Raw genomic sequence first — 22,788 nt, forward strand, 5'->3', positions numbered from 1 at the left:
CATACCATCCCGCCGGTACACCCGATGTCGTCCAACACGGATGCGACCATCATGATGCTGTAAACAGAACCTGGATTCATCCGAAAAAACGAGATTTTGCCATTCGTGCACCCAGGTTCTTCGTCAACATCGCAGGCGCTCCTGTCTGTGATGCAGCGTCAAGGGTAACCGCAGCCACGGTCTCCGAGCTGATAGTCCGTGCTGCTGAAAACGTCGTCGAACTATTCGTGCAGATGGTTGTCGTCTTGCAAACGTCCCCATCTGTTGACTCAGGGATCGAGACGTGGCTGCACGATCCGTTACAGCCGTGCGGATAAGATGCCTGACATCTCGACTGCTAGTGATACGAGGCCGTTGGGATCCAGCACGGCGTTCCGTATTACCCTCCTGAACCCACCGATCCCATATTCTGCTAACAGTCATTGGATCTCGACCAACACGAGCAGCAATGTCGCGATACGATAAACCGCAATCGCGATAGGCTACAGTACGACCTTTATCAAAGTGGGAAACGTGGTGGTACGCGTTTCTCCTTACATGAGGCATCACAACAACGTTTCACCAGGCAACGCTGGTCAACTGCTGTTTGTGTATGAGGAGAAATCGGTTGGAAACTTTCCTCATGTCAGCACGTTGTAGGTGTCGCCACCGGCGCAACCTTGTGTGAATGCTCCGAAAAGCTAATCATTTGCATATCACAGCCTCTTCTTTCTTCCTGTCGGTTAAATTTCGCGTCTGTAGCACGTCATCTTTGTGGTGTAGCAATTTTAATGGCCAGTAGTGTACATTACAATTCGGGTGTTTTCGTTGCTAAATTTCGAACCAGGGAAGACTGAGCTACGATTCAGTCTAGCCACAGGTCTTCCATATTTTTTTTGTATGTAACCCAACTCACGAGTATGATTCCACACAATGTTTATCCCTTGTTCTCCTCTTCCAAAACTCTCTGGCATGCGTGAGTGAATGAATGTGGGTGTGTTTCATTTTGCTGTACGGTGGTTTAGTTTGCTGCAGAGAATCAGCGGTAGTCTTACAGAATGACCAACCCTTGTAGTTTACAGGTAGGCAATGAGGCTTGTTCGCTTTGTGTGAAAGTTACCGGTGTTAGGTTGGTGGCGGAGCCTCATCTCTGGGCTTTCCTGGTCACGGAGTCGTGTGGGAGAAGTTTTGGTGTGAGATGGGCAGTTGGTTCGAGATCTCCGAGGGCCTGCAGCCGAGGTCTCTTCGAAGAAGCGTGAGTCGAACTAACCGCGTGGCGTGTTGTCTCATAGCGAGAGGGGAGCTTTTAGCTTTTGGCCTCGCGCTTTGTCTTATTGTTTTGCTGGGTCGCAGCAAGGAATGCAAGATTTTTACAGACTTTCAGTTTGATTCCTAATGCAGACTTTGGTTCGTAAGAAGAACGTAACACAAAGGTGTTGCATATGTTGAAGCGATCTCACGTAGGAATTGCGCCTCCGTTCATTGTGAATGTTTTGTGTGCCCGCGACAGCGTGCGCATACATTCTAATCTTTCCCGAGTCTTGATAATTTTTGCGTCTTTGTGAATTTTCCTTGTTTCATTACTATATGTCCGTCGGAAACCGTCCACGTGGGTTACTATTAGAGTTTGTAGGGCCTCTGCCATTACCCTTCGTCTATTCAAATGTGTCCTCCGTAAAGTGTTAATTGCTCGCGTTCGCGTGGTTTAATGTTGCTAAAATTTGGCCATCATACGTATAAATTCTCTCTCCATGAAGCACGTGGCCACACGAGTTAACTGTGAGCCTAACTCTCTCGTCCGGGAACGGCCTTACCGCAGTGGATACACCGGTTCCCGTCAGATCACCGAAGTTAAGCGCTGTCGGGCGTGGTCGGCACTAGGATGGGTGACCATCCGGGCCGCCATGCGCTGTTGCCATTTTTAGGGGTGCACTCAGCCTCGTGATGCCAATTCAGGAGCTACTCGACCGAATAGTAGCGGCTGCGGTCGAAGAAAACCATCATAACGACTAGGAGAGCGGTGTGCTGACCACGCGCCCCTCCTAACCACATCCTCACCTGAGGATGACACGGCGGTCGGGTGGTCCCGGTGGGCCACTTTTGGTCTTCAGACGGAGTGCTAACTCTCCTGTGACCCCTGTCTCTCACCTAGAGTTTACGTATTGCTCATATTTTGGAATATTAAATACCGGGTGATCAAAAAGTCAGTATAAATTTGAAAACTGAATAAATCACGGAATAATGTAGATAGAGGGGTACAAATTAACACATGCTTGTAACGACATGGGGTTTTATTAGAACCAAAAAAATACAAAAGTTCAAAAAATGTCCGAGAGATAGCGCTTCATCTGATCAGAATAGCAATAATTAGCATAACAAAGTAAGACAAAGCAAAGATGATGTTCTTTACAGGAAATGCTCAATATGTCCACCATATTTCCTCAACAATAGCTGTAGTCGAGGAATAATGTTGTGAACAGCACTGTAAAGCGTGTCCTGAGTTATGGTGAGGCATTGGCGTCGGGTGTCGTCTTTCAGCATACCTAGAGATGTCGGTCGATCACGATACACTTGCGACTTCAGGTAACCCCAAAGCCAATAATCACACGGACTGAGGTCTGGGGACCTCGGAGACCAAGACTGACGAAAGTGGCGGCTGAGCACACGATCATCAACAAACGACGCGCGCACAAGAGATCTTTCACGCGTCTAGCAATACTTTGTTTTTTTTTTTTTTTTGTTCTAATAAAACCCCATGTCATTCCAACGATGTGTGTCAATTTTTACCTCTCTATCTAGGTTATTCCGTGGTTTATTAAGTTTTCAAATTTATACTGACTTTTTGATCACCCAGTATACCCTGTCTGGATTATTCAGTTGTATTTGTGGTTTGTGATTTCGTGTTAAGTGCGTAAGCATCTATGTGTAGCCTTTGTTGAGGCTGTTTCTCCAAACTGAGGTTCAACTTTAAATGCAACCGTGATATTCAGATTTACTCTTTTATTTAATCATTTCTCAATACAGCGGAACAAACCTCCTAGCTTCGTTGCATGTTGGTGTTGGGGCCGTCCTTGCTGTTCTTTGAGTGAATCTGGGTCTGAATGCGAGTATTAAACCTTTCCCGTCTCCCTCTAATTACGACCGCGATTCTAAATTAAGAGATTCTGTTGTGAATCGTATAGCGTATCACAAGCAATCTTTTGTAGTTACCAGGCAACAGCAGTTATGTAGATGTCTTATATAAATAACTTAAGAAATAAATAATTTTGTTTCAAGTCTTATCCTGTGTACCGAAGCCATGTCTCCTTTACCTAAGCCATTTACCTGTAGTTTCCTTGTTAGCCCATCCATAGAGTTTCAATGCAAAGAGGTCCCATAATTAGTGCTCCCTTTTTATTTAAGAGAAATTCTTTAGAATAGATCTTGCTCTCAGGAATGTTGCTGCAAGCTGCTCTTATTCACAGTGTTCACACACTTTTTACTTTATTTTAATATCTGATTCATCTGACCAATCCCTGTATCATATTATTAATTACTCAAACCGAGAAATAATTTTTAGAGTTCAGAAGCGAATAGTAACAGTAATGTGTAGTGTAAATCCGAGAACATCATGTCGAAACCTATTCAAAGAAATGGGCATACTAACCACAGCTTCTCACTATATTTATTCCCTAATGAAATTTGTTGTAAATAATATGTCCCTTTTTCCAACTAACTGCAAAGTACACAGTATCACTACTAGGAATAAGAACAATATACATAAAGATTTAAAATCACTCACTCTTGCCCAGAAAGGAGTCCAGTATTCAGCAACGCATATTTTCAGTAAGATACCAGCAACCATTAAGAGTTTGGTTTCAGACAAGGCACAATTTAAACATAATTTCAAAGAATATTTGGTGGCCAAATCCTTCTATTCCATCCTTGAATCTCTCAACAAGTGTAGTAGACCATTTTCATGAAAATTTGTTATACTTTAATTTTTGACAATACTTGGTTGTAACTACCTACTGTGTGAATGATGATGATGAAAAGCAGATATGAGTCTTAAGTCTGTAAAAAGTGGAAGTTTAATTTTAAATCTTGTACATAATTTGACTGTTCTTAACTGAGGATCATTCAAATGAATAGTTTACTTTAATTTTTGACAACACTTGATTGTAATAGCCAAGTAGCTATCTATTGTGTGAATGATGGATGTATGAAAAGCAGATAATAGTCTTTAGTCTGTAAATAGTGGAAGTTTAATTTTAAATCTTGTACGTAATTTGACTGTTCTTAACTGAGGATCATTGAAACGAATAATTTACTTTAATTTTTGACAATACTTGGTTGTAATAGCCAAGTAACTAGCTACTGTGTGAATGATGGATTTAATGGAAGCAGAAGTAAGTACTAAACCTGTAAATATTAGAAGTTTAATTCTAATTCATGTATATAATTTTACTATTTATTGACTGAGGATTATTAAAATTAATGAAACTCAAGTTTTTCTAATTTCATCTTTGTAATGTGTTTATCTGACATGTTCCACACCCAGGAGGATCCCCTCTTTTGTGGGTCTATGGAATGAATAATTAATCTAATCTAAACATCCCATTCTTTATGCATGACTTTACAACAAATGTTCTTTTATGAGTTTTTGTTATGACTAAATTAATTAATTTTCTAATTCAGTCGAAGTTCTCGTTTGCCGTGTGGCTAGAGTTGGTGGCGACCCAATATTTTACTTTGATTTTAATGTCAGATAGCATTTCCATTTGCGTGAGGATGTTTTATCCATCAGGATATAGCTCAGGGCTCCACTCATTTCACAAACGCCACTTAAGTGCACATCACTTACAAGGTAAACGAAGCTGAATCTTATCACCCAGAGGGGAGTTTGGGTTGAGCTGCCTGCAGTGTATGGACACCACCTACTTGTTGTCATTTTTTTGCAGACGAGGAGTGGCAGTTGGAAGACAGAAGCAACACTACCCTCTCCGTGGACACTGACTGCGTGCAGCTGTTGATGAACGCCCTGGACAACCCCACGTGTCCACTGGATGACCTGCCAGTGGAAGCCGTTAGCCAGCGCTTGCAGTGCCGTGCGCAGCTGTGGGACGACATGGTGCAGCGGTCGCCCCACATACCCGTCACCAGCTACCTGGCCTACACGCAGAGGGTAAACGTCAACCTCTGTCTGCTGGCCTGGATGGCTGTCAACTCGTTTGGCATTTGTCAGGACGTCCCGTTTAGTATCATGCAATCAGTGCACGATGCTCGCTGCTATTTCGATAGTCCTGACGATCAATCGTGTCTGCAGTCGAACGCTACAGATGCCATCTGCTCTGTTTCCAGAGCTGTTCTGTTGCTGAAGTGTCACGACTTTTTCTTCTTTAAGCCTTCCAATAGTTGTCGCGTCCTTTTTTATCTATTTAGAGACGTCCCATTGACGTATTCTATGCTAACAGAACAATCACTGGCCTACAAAGCCACTTTGAACAACGCCACCTTGAGATACAAGGATTTTAAAATTGACAGTTTAAAGTATTTAGAAATCTCACTTATAGTGATAAACATCATTTTCCGCTTTTCGACTGCCGGAGTGTACATGTACCTTCCCCAGTTACGTAACCTGCCTGGAAAGATATTCTTGTCGTTTCAGATCACTGGCATAATCCAGGTCCTGTGTTCTGAGGTCGTGTACCGTATGGCAGGCGTCCCTGACTTACCTACAGCAGTGCTGATAGACGGCGCCCTCACACTTCTCAGCTGTATCTGGCTGAACATATTCTGCTACGAGATGTACGCCTGTGTTCGTCATCTCAGGCTTCCTAACGACATACTACCTGCCGAACTAAGCCAGTTATTCTGCCGTCAAGTGCTGTTGGCGTTAATACCGTGGAGTACAGTATGTGTGGCAGCTGTTGCTTTGGAAAAGACCAGTAGATACTACCTGATCCACAGTCGTATAGTAGTCCTCGTGGGGATTTCAATGTCAGTCACTTTCAACTTGGTTTGCCTCGGACTGGTCGGATACATGTACCTACGTACTCGGTATTTCATGCGGCGACTCAAAATTGTTGGTAACAATAAATTTGCCTCAAAGAAGCAATGTCTTTTTATGTCAGTTAAGGCCGTTATCTTAAGCGGACTAGGCATTATAATTAGGATCGGGTTCCACCAGGCTCAGGGGGTGGCGCAGTTTGTGTACTACGTACACCTGGGTACGATGGTGCAGGGACCGGTGCTGTTCGTCTGCTTCATCTGCAACGGAACGACGCTCCCCGTGCTGAAGGACAGGATACTCGCGTGGTGGAGCCCGACCAGCGTCCCTGCAGGGCAGGAGCTGTGCTCCGCAGCTGAGAGGAACCTGGCCAGGAGGAACAATGAACAGCCCGTGGTTACAGAATCCTCGCTGTAGCACTAAGGCCAGCAGTGAAAATGGAATCTACCTGATATGACGACATTAAATGTGATATTGTACAGCCAGTATTTCTCTTTCCTACTGTCTACTTCATTTATAACTGTGGGCTTGCTTGTAAATGGTAGCCTCTGTCTACATATTCTAATGCTCTGAGGGCACTTACTAAAACGCATTGTGTACCCTAACACACACACACACACACACACACACACACACACACACACACACACACACACATACATACCAGTTGATCAAAAAGTCAGTATAAATATGAAAACTGAATAAATCACGGAACAATGTAGATAGAGAGGTACAAATTGACACGCATGCTTGGAATGACATGAAGTTATATTAGAACCAAAAAAATACAAAATTTCAAAAAATGTCCGACAGATGGCGCTTCATCTGATCAGAATAGCAATAATTAGCATAACAAAGTAAGACAAAGCAAAGATGACGGTCTTTACAGGAAATGCTCAATATGTGCACCATCTTAACTCAACAATAGCTGTAGTCGAGGAATAATGTTGTGAACAGCACTGTAAAGCACATCCGGAGTTACGGTGAGGCATTGGCGTCGGATGTTGTCTTTCAGCATCCCTAGAGATGTCGGTCGATCACGATACACTTGAGGCTTCAGGTAACCCCAAAGCCAATAATCTCACGGACTGAGGTCTGGAGACCTGGGAGGACAAGCGTGACGAAAGTGGCGGCTGAGCACACGATCATCACCAAACGACGCGCGCAAGAGATCTTTCACGCGTCTAGCAATATGGGGTGGAGCGCCATGCTGCATAAACATCGTACGTCCCCAGCAGGTGTTTATCAGCCAGGCTGGGGATGATGCGATTCTGTAACATATCGGCGTACCTCTCACACGTCACGGTAGCAGTTACAAAACCAGAATCAGGCATTTCCTCGAAGAAAAAAGGCCCGATAACGGTAGATGTGGTGAATCCAATCCATACTGTGACTTTCTCGTCGTGCAATGGAGTGACCACGACAGTTCTAGGATTTTAGGTAGCCCAAATTCTGCAGTTGTGGTCGTTGACAGACTCTCGGAGCGTGAAATGAGCTTCGTCGGTCCACAACACGTGACTCAACCAATCGTCATTTTCCGCCATCTTTTGAAACGCCCACACCGCAAATGCCCTCCGCTTCACTAAATCGCCAGGTAACAGTTCACGATGCCGATGGATTTTGTACGGATAGCACCGGAGGGTACGCCTCAGTGCCAACCAAACAGTAGTGTACGGAATGCCGGTGCGACGTGCGGCTGCACGAGCGCTGACTTCCCCGTGCATAGACGAAGCCGCTACAGTCTCCAGTTCTTCCTGAACTGTCTCAGCAGCATTACGTCTTGTGCTCGGTCGGCCATACGGGGTCTATCGTCTAAACAACCCGTGGCTTCGAACTTCGAAATCATACTCGCCACAGCTGCATTTGTCAACGGACCTTTACCCTTTCGAATCCCCTTCCTATGGCGATAGGATCGTAACGCTGAACTAGCACATTCCCTATTCTGATAATACAGCTTCATTAAAAGTGCCTCTTCAGGTAATGTCAACATGCTGCGACTGCTGGCACATCTGATTCTCTCTCTCATTACAGCTCCTCTTATACATGATTGTGATGTGCAGTCACTGACTTTTTGCTGTCCAGCACCATGTGTCGGACATTTTGTGAACTTTTTTTTTGTTCAAATAAAACCCCATGTCATTCCAAGCATGTGTGTCAATTTTTACCTTACATTGTTCTGTGGTTTATTAAGTTTTCAAATTTATACTAACTTTTTGATCACCCAGTATATAGCGTTAATTAACATATGTTGTCTGAAATAAGGAAGTTTTATGTATGTGTGTGAAAGTTGTACTTCTATATGATTTGTAATTTAAGTACCATGGCAGAGACATTCAAATCTTTACAAAGTCTAAAGAGCAGGGCAATGGCTGAAGTAGTGTGTGGACGAACGTGTAAATGGGTGTGTTGAGCTTATTAGTGGATCGATTCCATAAAGTAGCTCAAACAGGCAGAGTAAAAAAAAGTAATAAATAACTGTCTGTGTGAAATGTGGCTTGAAGTGAAGGCAGAGTGTGGAAGGACAGTGTTATACCAGATTAGAGTTATTGCGTTTGTGAGACAAGATGGTGATTTCTTGAGCTACAGGTTCGTCAGGGTACTGCAGCAGGTGTTAAAAATTAGTGTTCCCTGCGCTACTCTTAAACAAGGAAGAACATTACTTAAAGAGGCATTTATTGAAACAGAACTGTGGAAGAATAAACATGTGCCAGTAGTGTGAGTCCTGGAAGACATGTGCCATAGTAGCTTAACTAGAATGAGACAGTAAGCCAAATTTATTGTGATTCGTGTTCAAATAAAACCTGAGTGAGAAAAGTAAACGAGTGTCTGTGTCAATTTAATATCCAGCCCAACTGAAACTCCTGCGGTAAATAATACTACGTGGACTGATTTTCGGAAAGGGATCATCACTCATTTAGCAGGCATCCACAATGCTGACAGCGATTTTCGTGAAGCAAGAGTTGCCGTACTGGAAGTGGCGAAACCAGAGACTGCAGCGTGACTGCCCACCGTGGTTCGTCACGAGGCAGGTGCCGGGTGCAGCCCGCCTGCACGCTGCCTTGCCTTGACCACAGGGGGGCGCTCACAGCAGGTGTGGGCCAGGCCTGGCCCCGCTGCCACAGCCCCCCCCCCCCCCTCCTTTCCTTCAGCGTCACGCCAGCTCACACCCACTTTCAGGCCAAACTCCGCACCATTCCTGGCTCCGGTGTTCCAGATCCGTCAGGTGGCGCCCTAGAGACACTTACTGGCGGAACCAGATATGTGTCCCGCACAGATACACACATAAAGTCAGTCCGATAAGAGGGTCGCCAGACGAGACTTGACCCGTGAGACAGGACTGAACCTCATCAGCCAAGACTCAGTAATTAATAAATGGTTCAAATGGCTCTGAGCACTAAGGGACTTAACATCTGTGGTCATCAGTCCCCTAGAACTTAGAACTACTTAAACCTAACCAACCTAGGGACATCACACACATCCATGCCCGAGGCAGGATTCGAAACTGCGACCGTGGCGGTCGCGCGGTTCCAGACTGTAGCGCCTAGAACCACACGGCCACATCGGCCGGCAGTAATTAATATCCTAATGCTACCTACACTATGTAATCAAAAGTATCCAGACACCTGGTTGCAAATGACTTACAACTTCGTGGCGACCTCCATCGGTAATGCTGGAATTCAGTATGGTGTTGGCCCACCCTTAGCTTTGATGACAGCTTCCACTCCCACGAGCATACGTTTGAGTCCCAGTAGGGCCACACATTTTCAACTCTCCCCATTGATATTTATCAACACCTGTAAGCAGCTAAAGGTATGGATTTCATTCTAACTTCATTCTTCGAGAGCTGCAAGATCAACCATGGTATCTGTTTTTTCGGACATGCTCCAAAAGAACAGATACCATCTTCATATACAGGGTGTTACAAAAAGGTACGGCCAAACTTTCAGCAAACATTCCTCACACACAAATAAAGGAAAGATGTTATGTGGACATGTGTCAGGAAACGCTTGATATCTATGTTAGAGCTCATCTTAGTTTAGTCAGTATGTACTGTACTTCCTCGATTCACCGCCATGATTTCATACGGGGTTCTCTACCTGCGCTGCTAGAACATGTGCCTTTGCAAGTACGAAACAACATGTGGTTCGTGCACGATGGAGCTCCTGCACATTTCAGTCCAAGTGTTCGTACGCTTCTCAACAACAGATTCGGTGACCAATGGATTGGTAGAGGCGGGCCAATTCCGTGGCCTCCACGCTCTCCTGACCTCAACCCTGTTGACTTTCATTTATGGGGGCATTTGAAAGCTCTCGTCTACGCAACCCCGGTACCAAATGTAGAGACTCTTCGTGCTCGTATTGTGGACGGCTGTGATACAATACGCCATTCTCCAGGGCTGCATCAGCGCATCAGGGATTCCGTGCGACGGAGGGTGGATGCACGTATCCTCACTAACAGAGCACGTTTTGAACATTTCCTGTAACAAAGTGTTTGAGGTCACGCTGGTACATTCTGTTGCTGTGTGTTTCCATTCCATGATTAATGTGATCTGAAGAGAAGTAATAAAATGAGCTCTAACATGGAAAGTAAGGGTTTCCGGACACATGTCCACATAACATATTTTCTTTCTTTGTGTGTGAGGAATGTTTCCTGAAAGTTTGGCCATACCTTTCTGTAACACCCTGTATAAAGGCAGAAACTGGCAAAGAAACCGCCAAATCGCTGTAACTCGCACTAAAACAGTTGCCTGGGCCACCAAGTCGTTCACCAAAAATTCCGAAAAACTTTGCCAACATCACAGCACGCCCACCAGATTTCGAAACCCAAGAAAACAGTTTGAGTTAGTTACCGATCTGAAGCAACAGTAACCGCAATCACACCGCACGCCAGACAGTAAGCAAAAGAGAAACCGCATGCACTCAAGCTCACCTTTGGGATAACCAATTTTGACCATGATATGACAATCGAAAAAACTGAAGAGGACCTGGAAGTACCGGGAAATTAAATCAAAATTCCGTGCTCATCATTTCACACATCATTCCAGGACCTATTAAAAACTTCCGGTCATCTATAGTCGCAAACAACCAACAGAGAAGGAACTTGCTCGCCATTTCAGACTGCACTGCGTACCTCATAAGGATGAACTATCCAAAGCATTCAGTCTGCAACCGCGCGACCATACCTCGGGCATGGCTGTGTGTGATGTCCTTAGGTTAGTTAGGTTTAAGTAGTTCTACGTTCTAGGGGACTGATGACCTCAGATCTTAAGTCCCATAGTTCTCAGCGCCATTTGAACCAATCTAAAACACTACCTCATCAATAACAGCAACATTCAAGTTGCAACACTTTCCAACATGCCATCAAAAACTGCTGTAATAGACCGAAATGTGGAAAACGGAGCCGACCACACCGAATTTTTAATTGCGAGACCCGAAAAAAGAAGCACCAAGATGCAGCAGCTGCAACACTGATAGCTTTAATAGTGATGAGAGTCGCAAAGAAAGACCAAAAAAGGCTATCTCAGCCAACAAAACTGAAAACATTAAGTGCACTGATGAAACTATCGCGGTCTTTGACCCAGAACGAAATCAATCAAACGGAAAACACTCTCTGAGCCTTCACTACTGCCCGTCTCAACATTATATTTGTAAGGAGGGAAACAACAACAGTTTCTAAAAAATTTCTACGACGCTCTTTGGCGAACACGGATCCACATGTATATCGCCAAGCCGATCGACAAAAAGGCTTAAACTTAACCTAGCATGAGACACCACGAACAAGCCTGAGAAAGATTTTGCCGCTGTCTGCTTCATCAACGCATTGGGTTTCTGCCCGAGGAAGAAATTTCTTGAAGACGTAGTAACAGAAAAAGTAGTATTATTGTCATAGCAAACACCTGATGCCCAGGCAGAGAAATCAATCTACACAACCACATCCGTCACCGATTTGACCAACCCAAACCAGGCCATAGTACACTCATGCTCATAAATTAAGGATAATTGCAGAAAGTGGTGCCACACAGCTTGGCACTACACAAAACTAGCGCTAATAGCATAGGCACATAGGGAACACACACGACACAGATCTGTAAGTCCGGGTACTGGTGATAAATTGAGAAAACCGTCCCGAAACAAATGTACTACAAAACGCCACTGTTTCCTGCGCATGTACCTCGACGTCTATATGGGGTATGATCACCGTGCACACGTACACAGGCCGCACAACGGGTTGGCATACTCTGGATCAGGTGGTCGGGCAGCTGCTGGGGTATAGTGTCCCATTCTTGCACCAGTGCCTGTCGGAGCTCCCGAAGTTTCCTGGGGGTTTGAAGACTTGCAGCGATACGTCGACCGAGAGCATCCCAGACGTGCTCGATGGGGTTTGGGTCTGGAGAACAGGCAGGTCACTCCATTCACCTGATATCTTCTGTTTCAAGGTACTCCTGCATGATGGCAGCTCTGTGGGGCTGTGCGTTATCATCCATCAGGAGGAAGATGGGGCCCACTGTACCACTGAAAAGGCGGAGATACTGGTGCAAAATGATGTCCCAATACACCTGACCTGTTACATATCCTCTGTCAAATACACGCAGGGGTGTACGTCCACCAATCATAGTCCCACCCCATACCATCAAACCGCGATCCTCATACAGGTCCCTTTCAAGGACATTAAGGGGTTGGTATCTGCTTCCTGGTTCAAGCCAGACGAAAACCCGGCGAGAATGACTGTTCAGACTATACCTGGACCCGTCTGTGAACATAGCCTGGGACCACTGTTCCAATGACCATGTACTGTGTTCTTGACACCAGGCTCTACAGGCTCTCCTGTGACCAGGGGTCAGTGGAATGCACCTTGCAGGCTTCCGGGCGAATAAACCGTGTCCGTTCTGTCGTCTGTAGACTGTGTGTCTGGAGACAACTGTTCCAGTGGCTGCGGTAAGGTCCCGAGCGAGGCTACCTGCAGTACTCCGTGGCCGTCTGCGGGCACTGATGGTGAGATATCGGTCTTCTTGTGGTGTTGTACACTGTGGACGTCCCGTACTGTAGCGCCCGGACACGTTTCCTGTCTGCTGGAATCGTTGCCATAATCACACTTTGTGGCACACGGAGGGCCCGTGGTACGACCTGCTGTGTTTGACCAGCCTCCAGTCGCCCTAGTATTCTACCCATAACGTCATCAATATGTGTTGTTTGAGCCATTTTCAACATGCAGTCATCATTAGCACGCCTGAGAATGTCTGCACACTTACTCGCTGCACCGTACTCTGACAGCACCAACACACCTCTGCGTATGTGGACTGCTGCCAGCGCCACCGTGCGACGACCGCAGGTCAAATGCACCGCACGGTCAGACCCCGAGGTGATTTAAACCCGCAAACCGCCCACCTGAGCGTTGTTTCACCATGTATCAGCATTATCCTTAATTTATGAGCATGAGTGTAGAAGCTGATATACGTGCGTGGCAATCTTTCATATAAAACACCTAGCTGCAGCACGATTCAACCAGTAGTAAAATCTAAACATTCACTACACAATCTTGTTAAAAATTAGAGCACGGTATAAGAAACACAACGATACATGTACCTCCTGCTGAGGACCTCCTAGCTAATCTCATTATTTTTCATACCCTCACTCGGCCCAGCTAAAGTCTCAGAAGACTCAGAGCTAGGTCTATATATTTTCTGAAAAAAATCGAACAAGAAAAGTGGTGAACTTGTTGCCGCCATTTTGAGACTTAGAAATGACTCACCAATTTTAACCAATCACTATGACACTTTTATGTTAGATCACAGATACTGAAGCGAGACTGAATTTGGCGACAGCATAACTAAAGAGTACCTGCGGTACTATATGAACTACAGTTATTAACCACAAAAAGCAGAAAAAAATTAAAACCAACATAGATTCACGGATTAGGATCGCCGAAAAAATCAGACTGAGACGTTTAAGCGCAAAACCTACCGTATCAGCTACTGAATCCATTTGTTATAACCTACTGCAGCCAACAAACAGTGCAAGCAATACAACCTGCTGTAGCTCAAAACGGAGCTAAGAAGAAAATAACAGAAGACAGAGAAACGCTCCTTGTGTACATAATAAACAAAATTAAACAGAAAGAAAATTCTGGAAACAGTACAGCACTAACCAAACGGACGTGCTAAAATTGGCCTGAACAGTCTCAATGACCTAATGTGAAACCCGCCAAGTGATGGGCGAGGGAACAGCAATAATTAAGCCCCACAATGCCAGTTGTTTTCGGAAAAAAAATTCAAATGAGCCATAGTATATCATTTGCAAACAGCCTGCCTTAATAGAAGATGAGAACGTCGTCCATTACTCACGACCTCAAGAAACTTCAGCAAAATGCTAGAAAAAAAGAGTCTCTATCAACCATATTACCGCAAATTCAACAGAACTCACGAACCGCTTAACATCTACTTCTTCATAAGATTAAGAAACCTGAAATGTAAGAAGAGCAGCCGAGAGATTAGAGACACCGGAAGATAACAACATAAATTACTTCTTTCAGAAGACACCTGCCTCAAACACATTAGAACGTTGCTTCATCCCAGCCGTGAAACTGAAAACAGTCTCTGTAAAATAGAAGCAAGCTAAAATGAAGGTGATTTCCGAAGCTGATAGACCAAAAAACAATCCCCACTCATAGGTTACCTGCTCTCAGTGATAGGGAAACCTTTGGACACAAACTAAAACTAAATTCAAGGAATGAAGCAACAATGGTTAAAATGGCTCTGAGCACTATGGGACTTAAATTGTGAGGTCATCAGTCCCCTAGACTTAGAACTACTTAAAGCTAACTAACCTAAGGACATCACACACATCCATGCCCGAGGCAGGATTCGAACCTGCGACCGTAGCGGTCGTGTGGTTCCGGACTGAAGCGCCTACAACCGCTCGGACGCAGCGGCTCGCGGTTTTAGAGTGGTGGTGGTGGTTAGTGTTTAACGTCCCGTCGACAACGAGGTCATTAGAGACGGAGCGCAAGCTCGGGTTAGGGAAGGATTGGGAAGGAAATCGGCCGTGCCCTTTCAAAGGAACCATCCCGGCATTTGCCTGAAACGATTTAGGCAAATCACGGAAAACTAAATCAGGATGGCCGGAGACGGGATTGAACCGTCGTCCTCCCGAATGCGAGTCCAGTGTGCTAACCACTGCGCCACCTCGCTCGGTTTTTAGAGTGAGGACAAGCTAAACATAATAGTAAAAAAAAACACACTACGATACCAAAACACAAAATGACGAACAAAAAAGAATTACAATATTCCTCTACACCAACAAAAAAAGAAATCTGCAGGAATCGGACACTTCCCTTGACCTACATAGGTCAACCACAGGTGATGATACCAAAACACCAACGCCTACAACTACGAAAAATAAAACAAAAACCACAACCTCAAAAATCCACAAATCAAACATCTCTGTACAAGTTAAAAAACGTTCAATAATACACAAAACATCACAACTCGAGAAGAATGGGCAAATAAAAAAAAAAAATAAAAAAAGATCACTTATCACCAACCCAACAACAGGCCAGCCAGAGTGGCCGAGCAGTTCTAGGCGCTACAGTGTGGAGCCGCGCGACTGCTACGGTCGCAGGTTCGAATCCTGCCTCGGGCATGGATGTGTGTGATGTCCTTAGGTTAGTTAGGTTTAAGTAGTTGTAAGTTCTAGGGGACTGATTACCTTAGCAGTTAAGTCCCATAGTGCTCAGAGCCATTTTGAACCATTTTTGAACACCAACAACAACAAACCAATAACACCTCATGAAAACGCCAAACACATTTACAAAAAAAATTGATAACTCATTGGAAAAACTTCGAAACCTTACGTTTAACACTGCCAACGACTTCACATACCCAAAACTAAGGCGCAAGGGAACCCAATACAACACATTACACTCAGCACACACACACACACACACACACACACACACACACACACACACACACACACAACACCAGACGGCACCATGAAACACAACGAGACGATATCTACAAACACAACCAACTCATAAAACCCATGCCGTAATGACGACACGGGTCAAAGCAGACGGGTGGAATCAGACGCTTCCATTGACCCCAATACATGTATTGAGGCATTTCCTCTGATAATTGTGATGACAACCATTCTCGCAGCCGATATTTCTTCAGCAGTTGTTGCATGTACTTCGTTGTTCCACAGCACACGTGTCACTCAGACAGATCTGCTGCCAACTGCCTGTGTAACTCGCGCCTTTCGAGAGAAACTAAAAAGAATTCAAGGAATAAAGCAACATAATCGCACAAGAACAAGTCGGATTCAGCGGCAACCATAGCACAGGTAAGCCGGTTCTAGGACTGAGCAGGAAAGTGACACAGGCTCAACGCAACACGGCAGATGCAACGGCAGCACGCTTCCCAGTGGACAGCGAACGCGCGTTCCGTTAAAATTCTGGCACTCTGCGCTACTCTTTGAAACGTTACATTTCAACTTGCCACGTGAAACGTTGTGGGGAACAGGTAAGTACGAGGCCTACTCGGTGATCGACGTTCGACAAGTTCTACGCCAGCCTCAGAGACGCCACCTGGAACAGCCACGTCTCCACTACTGCACACAAGCAACGCAGCTGACGTCGCCAAACCTCGGCCGAGGAATGAAAGAACAGCCCCGCACACAGATGACACTGCGTACTGGTGTCACCGCCCAACATGCGGCAGAATTAATGAGCATGTCGGTCCCTTCCCAAACAAGCAGCAATCTTCGCTAACCAAGTCGAGTTCAAGAACCAACCCCGCAAAAAGTCAGTAAACACTGTTCTAGCACCGACACCTTACTAATCTGCAAGCATGGGGACCAAAGAAGCTAAATATTGTACTCTCCATCCCAGATCACCCTACAAGCACATTTAAAACTCTTTTCACTCACTTAGACGAGCTATTAAACTGGGTGAAAAACAAAACAGACAAAAATAGCACAGAATACACACATGCTATTACGACTAGTGAAACACACAATAATCAACCAGCGCCATTGTTCACACATCAAATATTCATTCACACAGAACTTGAACATGGCAATGCAGACATCGCTAATGTCAAGCAATCAAACTAAGAAAATGGTTCAAATGGCTCTGAGCACTATGGGACTTAACATCTGAGGTCATCAGTCCCCTAGAACTTAGAACTACTTAAGCCCAACTAACCTAACGGCATCACACACATCCATGCCCGAAGCAGGATTCGAACCTGCGACCGTAGCGGTCGTGCGGTTCCAGACTGAAGCGCCTAAAACCAATCGGTCACAGTGGCTGGCAATCAAACTAAGAAGATCATATCTAACAACAAGAGGATCCTATGAGTAACTGAAACCTAGCATATGACTTTCCTAATGCCTCTCTAACGACACACTCAATACATAAAAAGGGAAAGACGCTACATTGGGTCCATGAAATCTATCCTTCAGCACCAACCAGGGACCATCAACTACCCATACTTTAAATATCTATGTATTCCCCAACACATTATCTTTGAAGTTACATCAGACATATTCTGCCAGTCAGTTATAAACAATGAAGAAATACACTGGAAAGTAAGATGTTGTAACACAGATTATATTATATTAGATTAGATTCACTTTTATTCCAATTGACCTGTAGTGAGGAGGTCCTCCAGGATGTGGAACATGTAAGAAAAACAACAATACATGGCAAATATTTACGTACAACTGAAACAAATAAGTTAATGTACCTCCCATAGGTCCCGAGTGGGATGATCGTCATTTTTTTAATGAACACTATATGAAAGAATCATTTTACAAACACTAATGCAATGAATTTAAAATAAAAAAAGGTTTTTTATTTATAAGGTAATAAACATGTAATAGAACTACTATAATACTTATTTACAATGAACACATTACTTCACTGAAATGGTGCAGAAGTTAGATTGTACTTACACACACACACACAAACACACACACACACACACACACACACACACAAACAAACACACACACTTATTTACAATGGACACATCACTGCAAGCACTGAAATTGTGCAGAAGTTATATATATCAGTTGGTTCTACTGAGAAATTCATCAATTGAGTAGAAGGAGTTGGCCACCAATAAATCCTATAGATACAGCAACAAGGAATAGCGCAGTAGGCAATACAGTTGAAGAGGAATGGACATCTCTGAAAAGGGCCATCACAGAAGTTGGGAAGGAAAACATAGGTACAAAGAAGGTAGCTGCGAAGAAACCATGGGTAACAGAAGAAATACTTCAGTTGATTGATGAAAGGAGGAAGTACAAACATGTTCCGGGAAAATCAGGAATACAGAAATACAAGTCGTTGAGGAATGAAATAAATAGGAAGTGCAGGGAAGCTAAGACGAAGTGGCTGCAGGAAAAATGTGAAGACATCGAAAAAGATATGATTGTCGGAAGGACAGACTCAGCATACAGGAAAGTCAAAACAACCTTTGGTGACATTAAAAGCAACGGTGGTAACATTAAGAGTGCAACGGGAATTCCACTGTTAAATGCAGAGGAGAGAGCAGATAGGTGGAAACAATACATTGAAAGCCTCTATGAGGGTGAAGATTTGTCTGATGTGATAGAAGAAGAAACAGGAGTCGATTTAGAAGAGATAGGGGATCCAGTATTAGAATCGGAATTTAAAAGAGCTTTGGAGGACTTACGGTCAAATAAGGCAGAAGGGATTGATAACATTCCATCAGAATTTCTAAAATCATTGGGGGAAGTGGCAACAAAACGACTACTCACGTTGGTGTGTAGAATATATGAGTCTGGCGATATACCATCTGACTTTCGGAAAAGCATCATCCACACAATTCCGAAGACGGCAAGAGCTGACAAGTGCGAGAATTATCGCACAATCAGCTTAACAGCTCATGCATCGAAGCTGCTTACAAGAATAATATACAGAAGAATGGAAAAGAAAATTGAGAATATTAAGAAGGGTGTAAGACAAGGCTGAAGCCTTTCGCCCCTACTCTTCAATCTGTAGATCGAGGAAGCAATGGTGGAAATAAAAGAAAGGTTCAGGAGTGGAATTAAAATGCAAGGTGAAAGGATATCAATGATACGATTCGCTGATGACATTGCTATCCTGAGTGAAAGTGAAGAAGAATTAAATGATCTGCTGAACGGAATTAACAGTCTAATGAGTACACAGTATGGTTTGAGAGTAAATCGGAGAAAGACGAAGGTAATGAGAAGTAGTAGAAATGAGAACAGCGAGAAACTTAACATCAGGATTGATGGTCACGAAGTCAATGAAGTTAAGGTATTCTGCTACCTAGGCAGTAAAACAACCAATGACGGACGGAGCAAGGAGGACATGAAAAGCAGTCTCACTATGGCAAAAAAGGCATTTCTGGCCAAGAGAAGTCTACTAATATCAAATACCGGCCTTAATTTGAGGAAGAAATTTCTGAGGATGTAAGTCTGGAGTACAGCATTGTATGGTAGCGAAACATGGACTGTGGGAAAACCGGAACAGAAGAGAATCGAAGCATTTGAAATGTGGTGCTATAGACGAATGTTGACAATTAGGTGGACTGATAAGGTAAGGAATGAGGAGGTTCTACGCAGAATCGGAGAGGAAAGGAATATGTGGGAAACACTGATAAGGAGAAGGGACATAATGATAGGACATCTGCTAAGACATGAGGGAATGACTTCCATGGTACTAGAGGGAGCTGTAGAGGGCAAAAACTGTAGAGGAAGACAGAGATTGGAATACGTGAAGCAAATAATCGAGGACGTAGGTTGCAAGTGCTACTCTGAGATGAAGAGGTTAGCACAGGAAAGGAATTCGTGGCGGGCCGCATCAAACCAGTCAGTAGACTGGAAATGTGTGTTCCTGAATAATGCACACCTTTTTGTGCAAGAGTAAGTGGCTTTAAATCCTTGTGAAGATTATTCTTATTTCTAGTTCTGATTCCATGAATTGAGCTGTTGGTTTGAAAAAGTGATATATTTTTAATGACAAATTTCATTAAGGAATAAATATATTGGGAAGCAGTAGTTAGTATCCCTAGTTCCCTAAACAGGCTTCTGCTGGATGTTCTTCAGTTCACACCACATATAACAGAAAGATGTTGTTTGGCCTTCACTCTGAAGACTGCTTTTAAACACAGCTCTCCATTCCACTCTATCCTGTGAAAGCCTCTTCCTCTCCAAGTAACTACTGCACCCTACATCCTTCGGAATCTGCTTACTGTATTGACCACTTATGGCCGAGTGCACCAATCTCGATTACCAGTTAACCGCGGTTAAGTCGATATATAAACCTGTTGAGCGCAGTATTCCGGTGCACCAACATCGATCTAAGTTAAACGAGGGAATCGACCGCGGTTATATTTAACTGGGGCTCTTTCCCGGTTTTCTCGACATAACCGCGGTTTTAGAAGCATACGCTATTAAGATTCCGGCGCGTTTTGATGTTATGGATGGCATTGAGGAAGATTTGTTATACCTTGAGCATTTAAATCGTGACCAAAATCGTGTTGGAGTGATTGTGGAAAGGGGAAACCCTTTTGAAGATTATGGTGACAGGAAGTTTGAAGAGAGATTTCGTCTGTCAAAAGAAACAGTGTGGTGGTTATTAAATCAAATTAATGATAGGTTAGAATTTCCTACTGATCGGAATAACCCTGTTTCTCCGATAAACAGACTTTTGATTACTTTAAGGGCATATGCAACAGGTGCGTTCAACATTCATATTGGGGACAACAGTAATGTACATCGTACAACAGTACGACGAATCATCAATGATGTATCAGACATCATAGAATCACTGTCTCCTCGCTTTATAAAATTTCCTACAAGAGAAGAAGTGTGCTCTGTGATGTATGGTTTTAGTCAATTGGACCGATTTCCCGGCATTCTTGGTACCTTGGATTGTACCCATATAAGAATTCAGTCCCCTGGAGGACATAATGCTGAACTTTTCCGCAATAGGAAATCATATTTTTCCTTTAACTGCCAAACCATTAGTGATCACAATTTGTTAATAAGAGATATTGTCGCTCGATGGCCGGGCTCTGTGCACGACAGTACCATATTTCTCAACTGCGCTCGCAGAGCTCAATTTGAAAATGGAGAAATACCACAAGGTCACTTAGTGGGAGATAGTGGTTATGCATGTATATCCTACTTGTTAACTCCACTTTTAAATCCGCAAAATGAAGCAGAGCATCGATATAACAGGTCTCATATTAAAACTAGAAACACTGTTGAGAGAAAATATGGTATGTGGAAGACAAGATTTCCCATATTATCTGTAGGAATAAGATGTAATCCACAGGAAGCAATGTCAATAATTGTGGATACGGCTGTCTTGCATAATATTCCGAGGAGTACAAGCGGTGAAGAACCACCAGAAGATACTGAAATTTCTCGACTTTCAAGTCAGTTACGTGATGAGAGAGGCCCCAACATTGAAGACAACGAACCAGTGCTATCTGGACAGCAGATGTATCGTGATGATACATTACCTGGAAGAGCAGTTCGCCATGCTATAATTAGTGAACATTTTCGATAATCTAACATAAATTCAGACATTGTTCGTAATGAAAAATTATGATTATAGTTATGGGATTTCGCCGTATTTTCAATTTTTCAGATGATTTCAGCATGTAATCTATTTTGTTTCTGCTGTCTAGCGAACATGAAAGTACTCACTGAACTGGGTGTGTGATGCGAAATTTGAGGTTTTGGCTTGCCAGGGACTGGATGTGCTGCCTACAGACAATTACGCAGCTGCTGCTTTTCTGAGATATTTTTTTAGTGTGGAACTGTTGATAATTCATTATTAAAGACATATTTCTTGCATCACATTATTTATATACATGTTCAGTTTCTGGGTATGTACTTAAATTTGAGAACAATAGACTCCATTACATTTACAGAGTGTGAGAGTAAAAGCGAGTAGAATAAAATATAAAGGATATTTCTGTATTATGTTCACTATAGATCCTAAACATCTCTTAAATTTTCTACTGTAACAACAAATATGTGAATGTCCAACAGTTTTCCAATATTAAAGGAGCACAGTCTTCATTGTTAGAACCTTTCAGTTTAAAGATTATTTTACTGCACTTCTGCTCAGTGTTAATGCAGTCTAGTCACCTAGATTAGCTTAAACTTGTGAATATGCAGTAAACACATAGGCGCAAAATAAATAATCATTTGTGTAATAACATAAAATGTCAGCTTGGGATTGTTTATTTGTTAAATTGCTTCCATATTAATCACTACTCTTTCTTTACAATATGATTTTCTTCAAACATAATTCTGTGTGGCTATAAGGTTGTGCAAAGAATTGAATTACGTTGTTAATTCTAGTCAGTCATGCGTGTAGCAGCACTTTACACAATAATATGCACAACTGTATGGTATTAAAAAAATACATGAAATTGAAGACAAATTTGTGTTTAGAAATTGCCACAAAAAACAAGTTCTCATTGCTACAAAAGGCAATGGAATTTTGTCAGCAATGTCTAATACTTTGGGGATCAGTGCAAGAGCAATAATTAGTTAAGGAGTGTGCTACTTCGGAAGATGTGAAAACAGAACCGTAATGCCGTGGGTTGACTGTACGAAGTGTCAGACTTTATGTTATTGCTGAGGAAAACTCCCTCCCTCACTCTGTCACTGATATTGATGCAGTTTTTTCACATATTTAATGCTCACCTGTACAGAAGGGAATTTCTTGTCATTGCATAGTGCAACAGAAATATGCCTCACTACAAATACAGTTGTGGCAGAAGTTATGGGTTGCCATCATAACCA

At 43.4% G+C, this 22,788-nt stretch overlaps 1 protein-coding gene and 1 pseudogene across 1 annotated transcript in view; both read left to right on the plus strand.

The window, feature by feature from the left end:
• The window catches only part of LOC124719623, a 60,582-nt gene extending 54,197 nt beyond the window's left edge, over positions 1-6,385 (plus strand). Inside the window, exons 6-7 of the mRNA XM_047244840.1 lie at positions 4,920-5,206; positions 6,149-6,385. Coding sequence (XP_047100796.1) covers positions 4,920-5,206; positions 6,149-6,385 — 524 coding nt within the window. The remainder of the gene's footprint in view (positions 1-4,919; positions 5,207-6,148) is intronic.
• Positions 1,780-1,897, plus strand: LOC124720566 (annotated as a pseudogene).
• Positions 6,386-22,788: the final 16,403 nt, after the last annotated feature.

The sequence above is a fragment of the Schistocerca piceifrons genome, chromosome 11, assembly GCF_021461385.2.
Source record: "Schistocerca piceifrons isolate TAMUIC-IGC-003096 chromosome 11, iqSchPice1.1, whole genome shotgun sequence".
In the NCBI taxonomy this organism is placed as follows: domain Eukaryota; kingdom Metazoa; phylum Arthropoda; class Insecta; order Orthoptera; family Acrididae; genus Schistocerca; species Schistocerca piceifrons.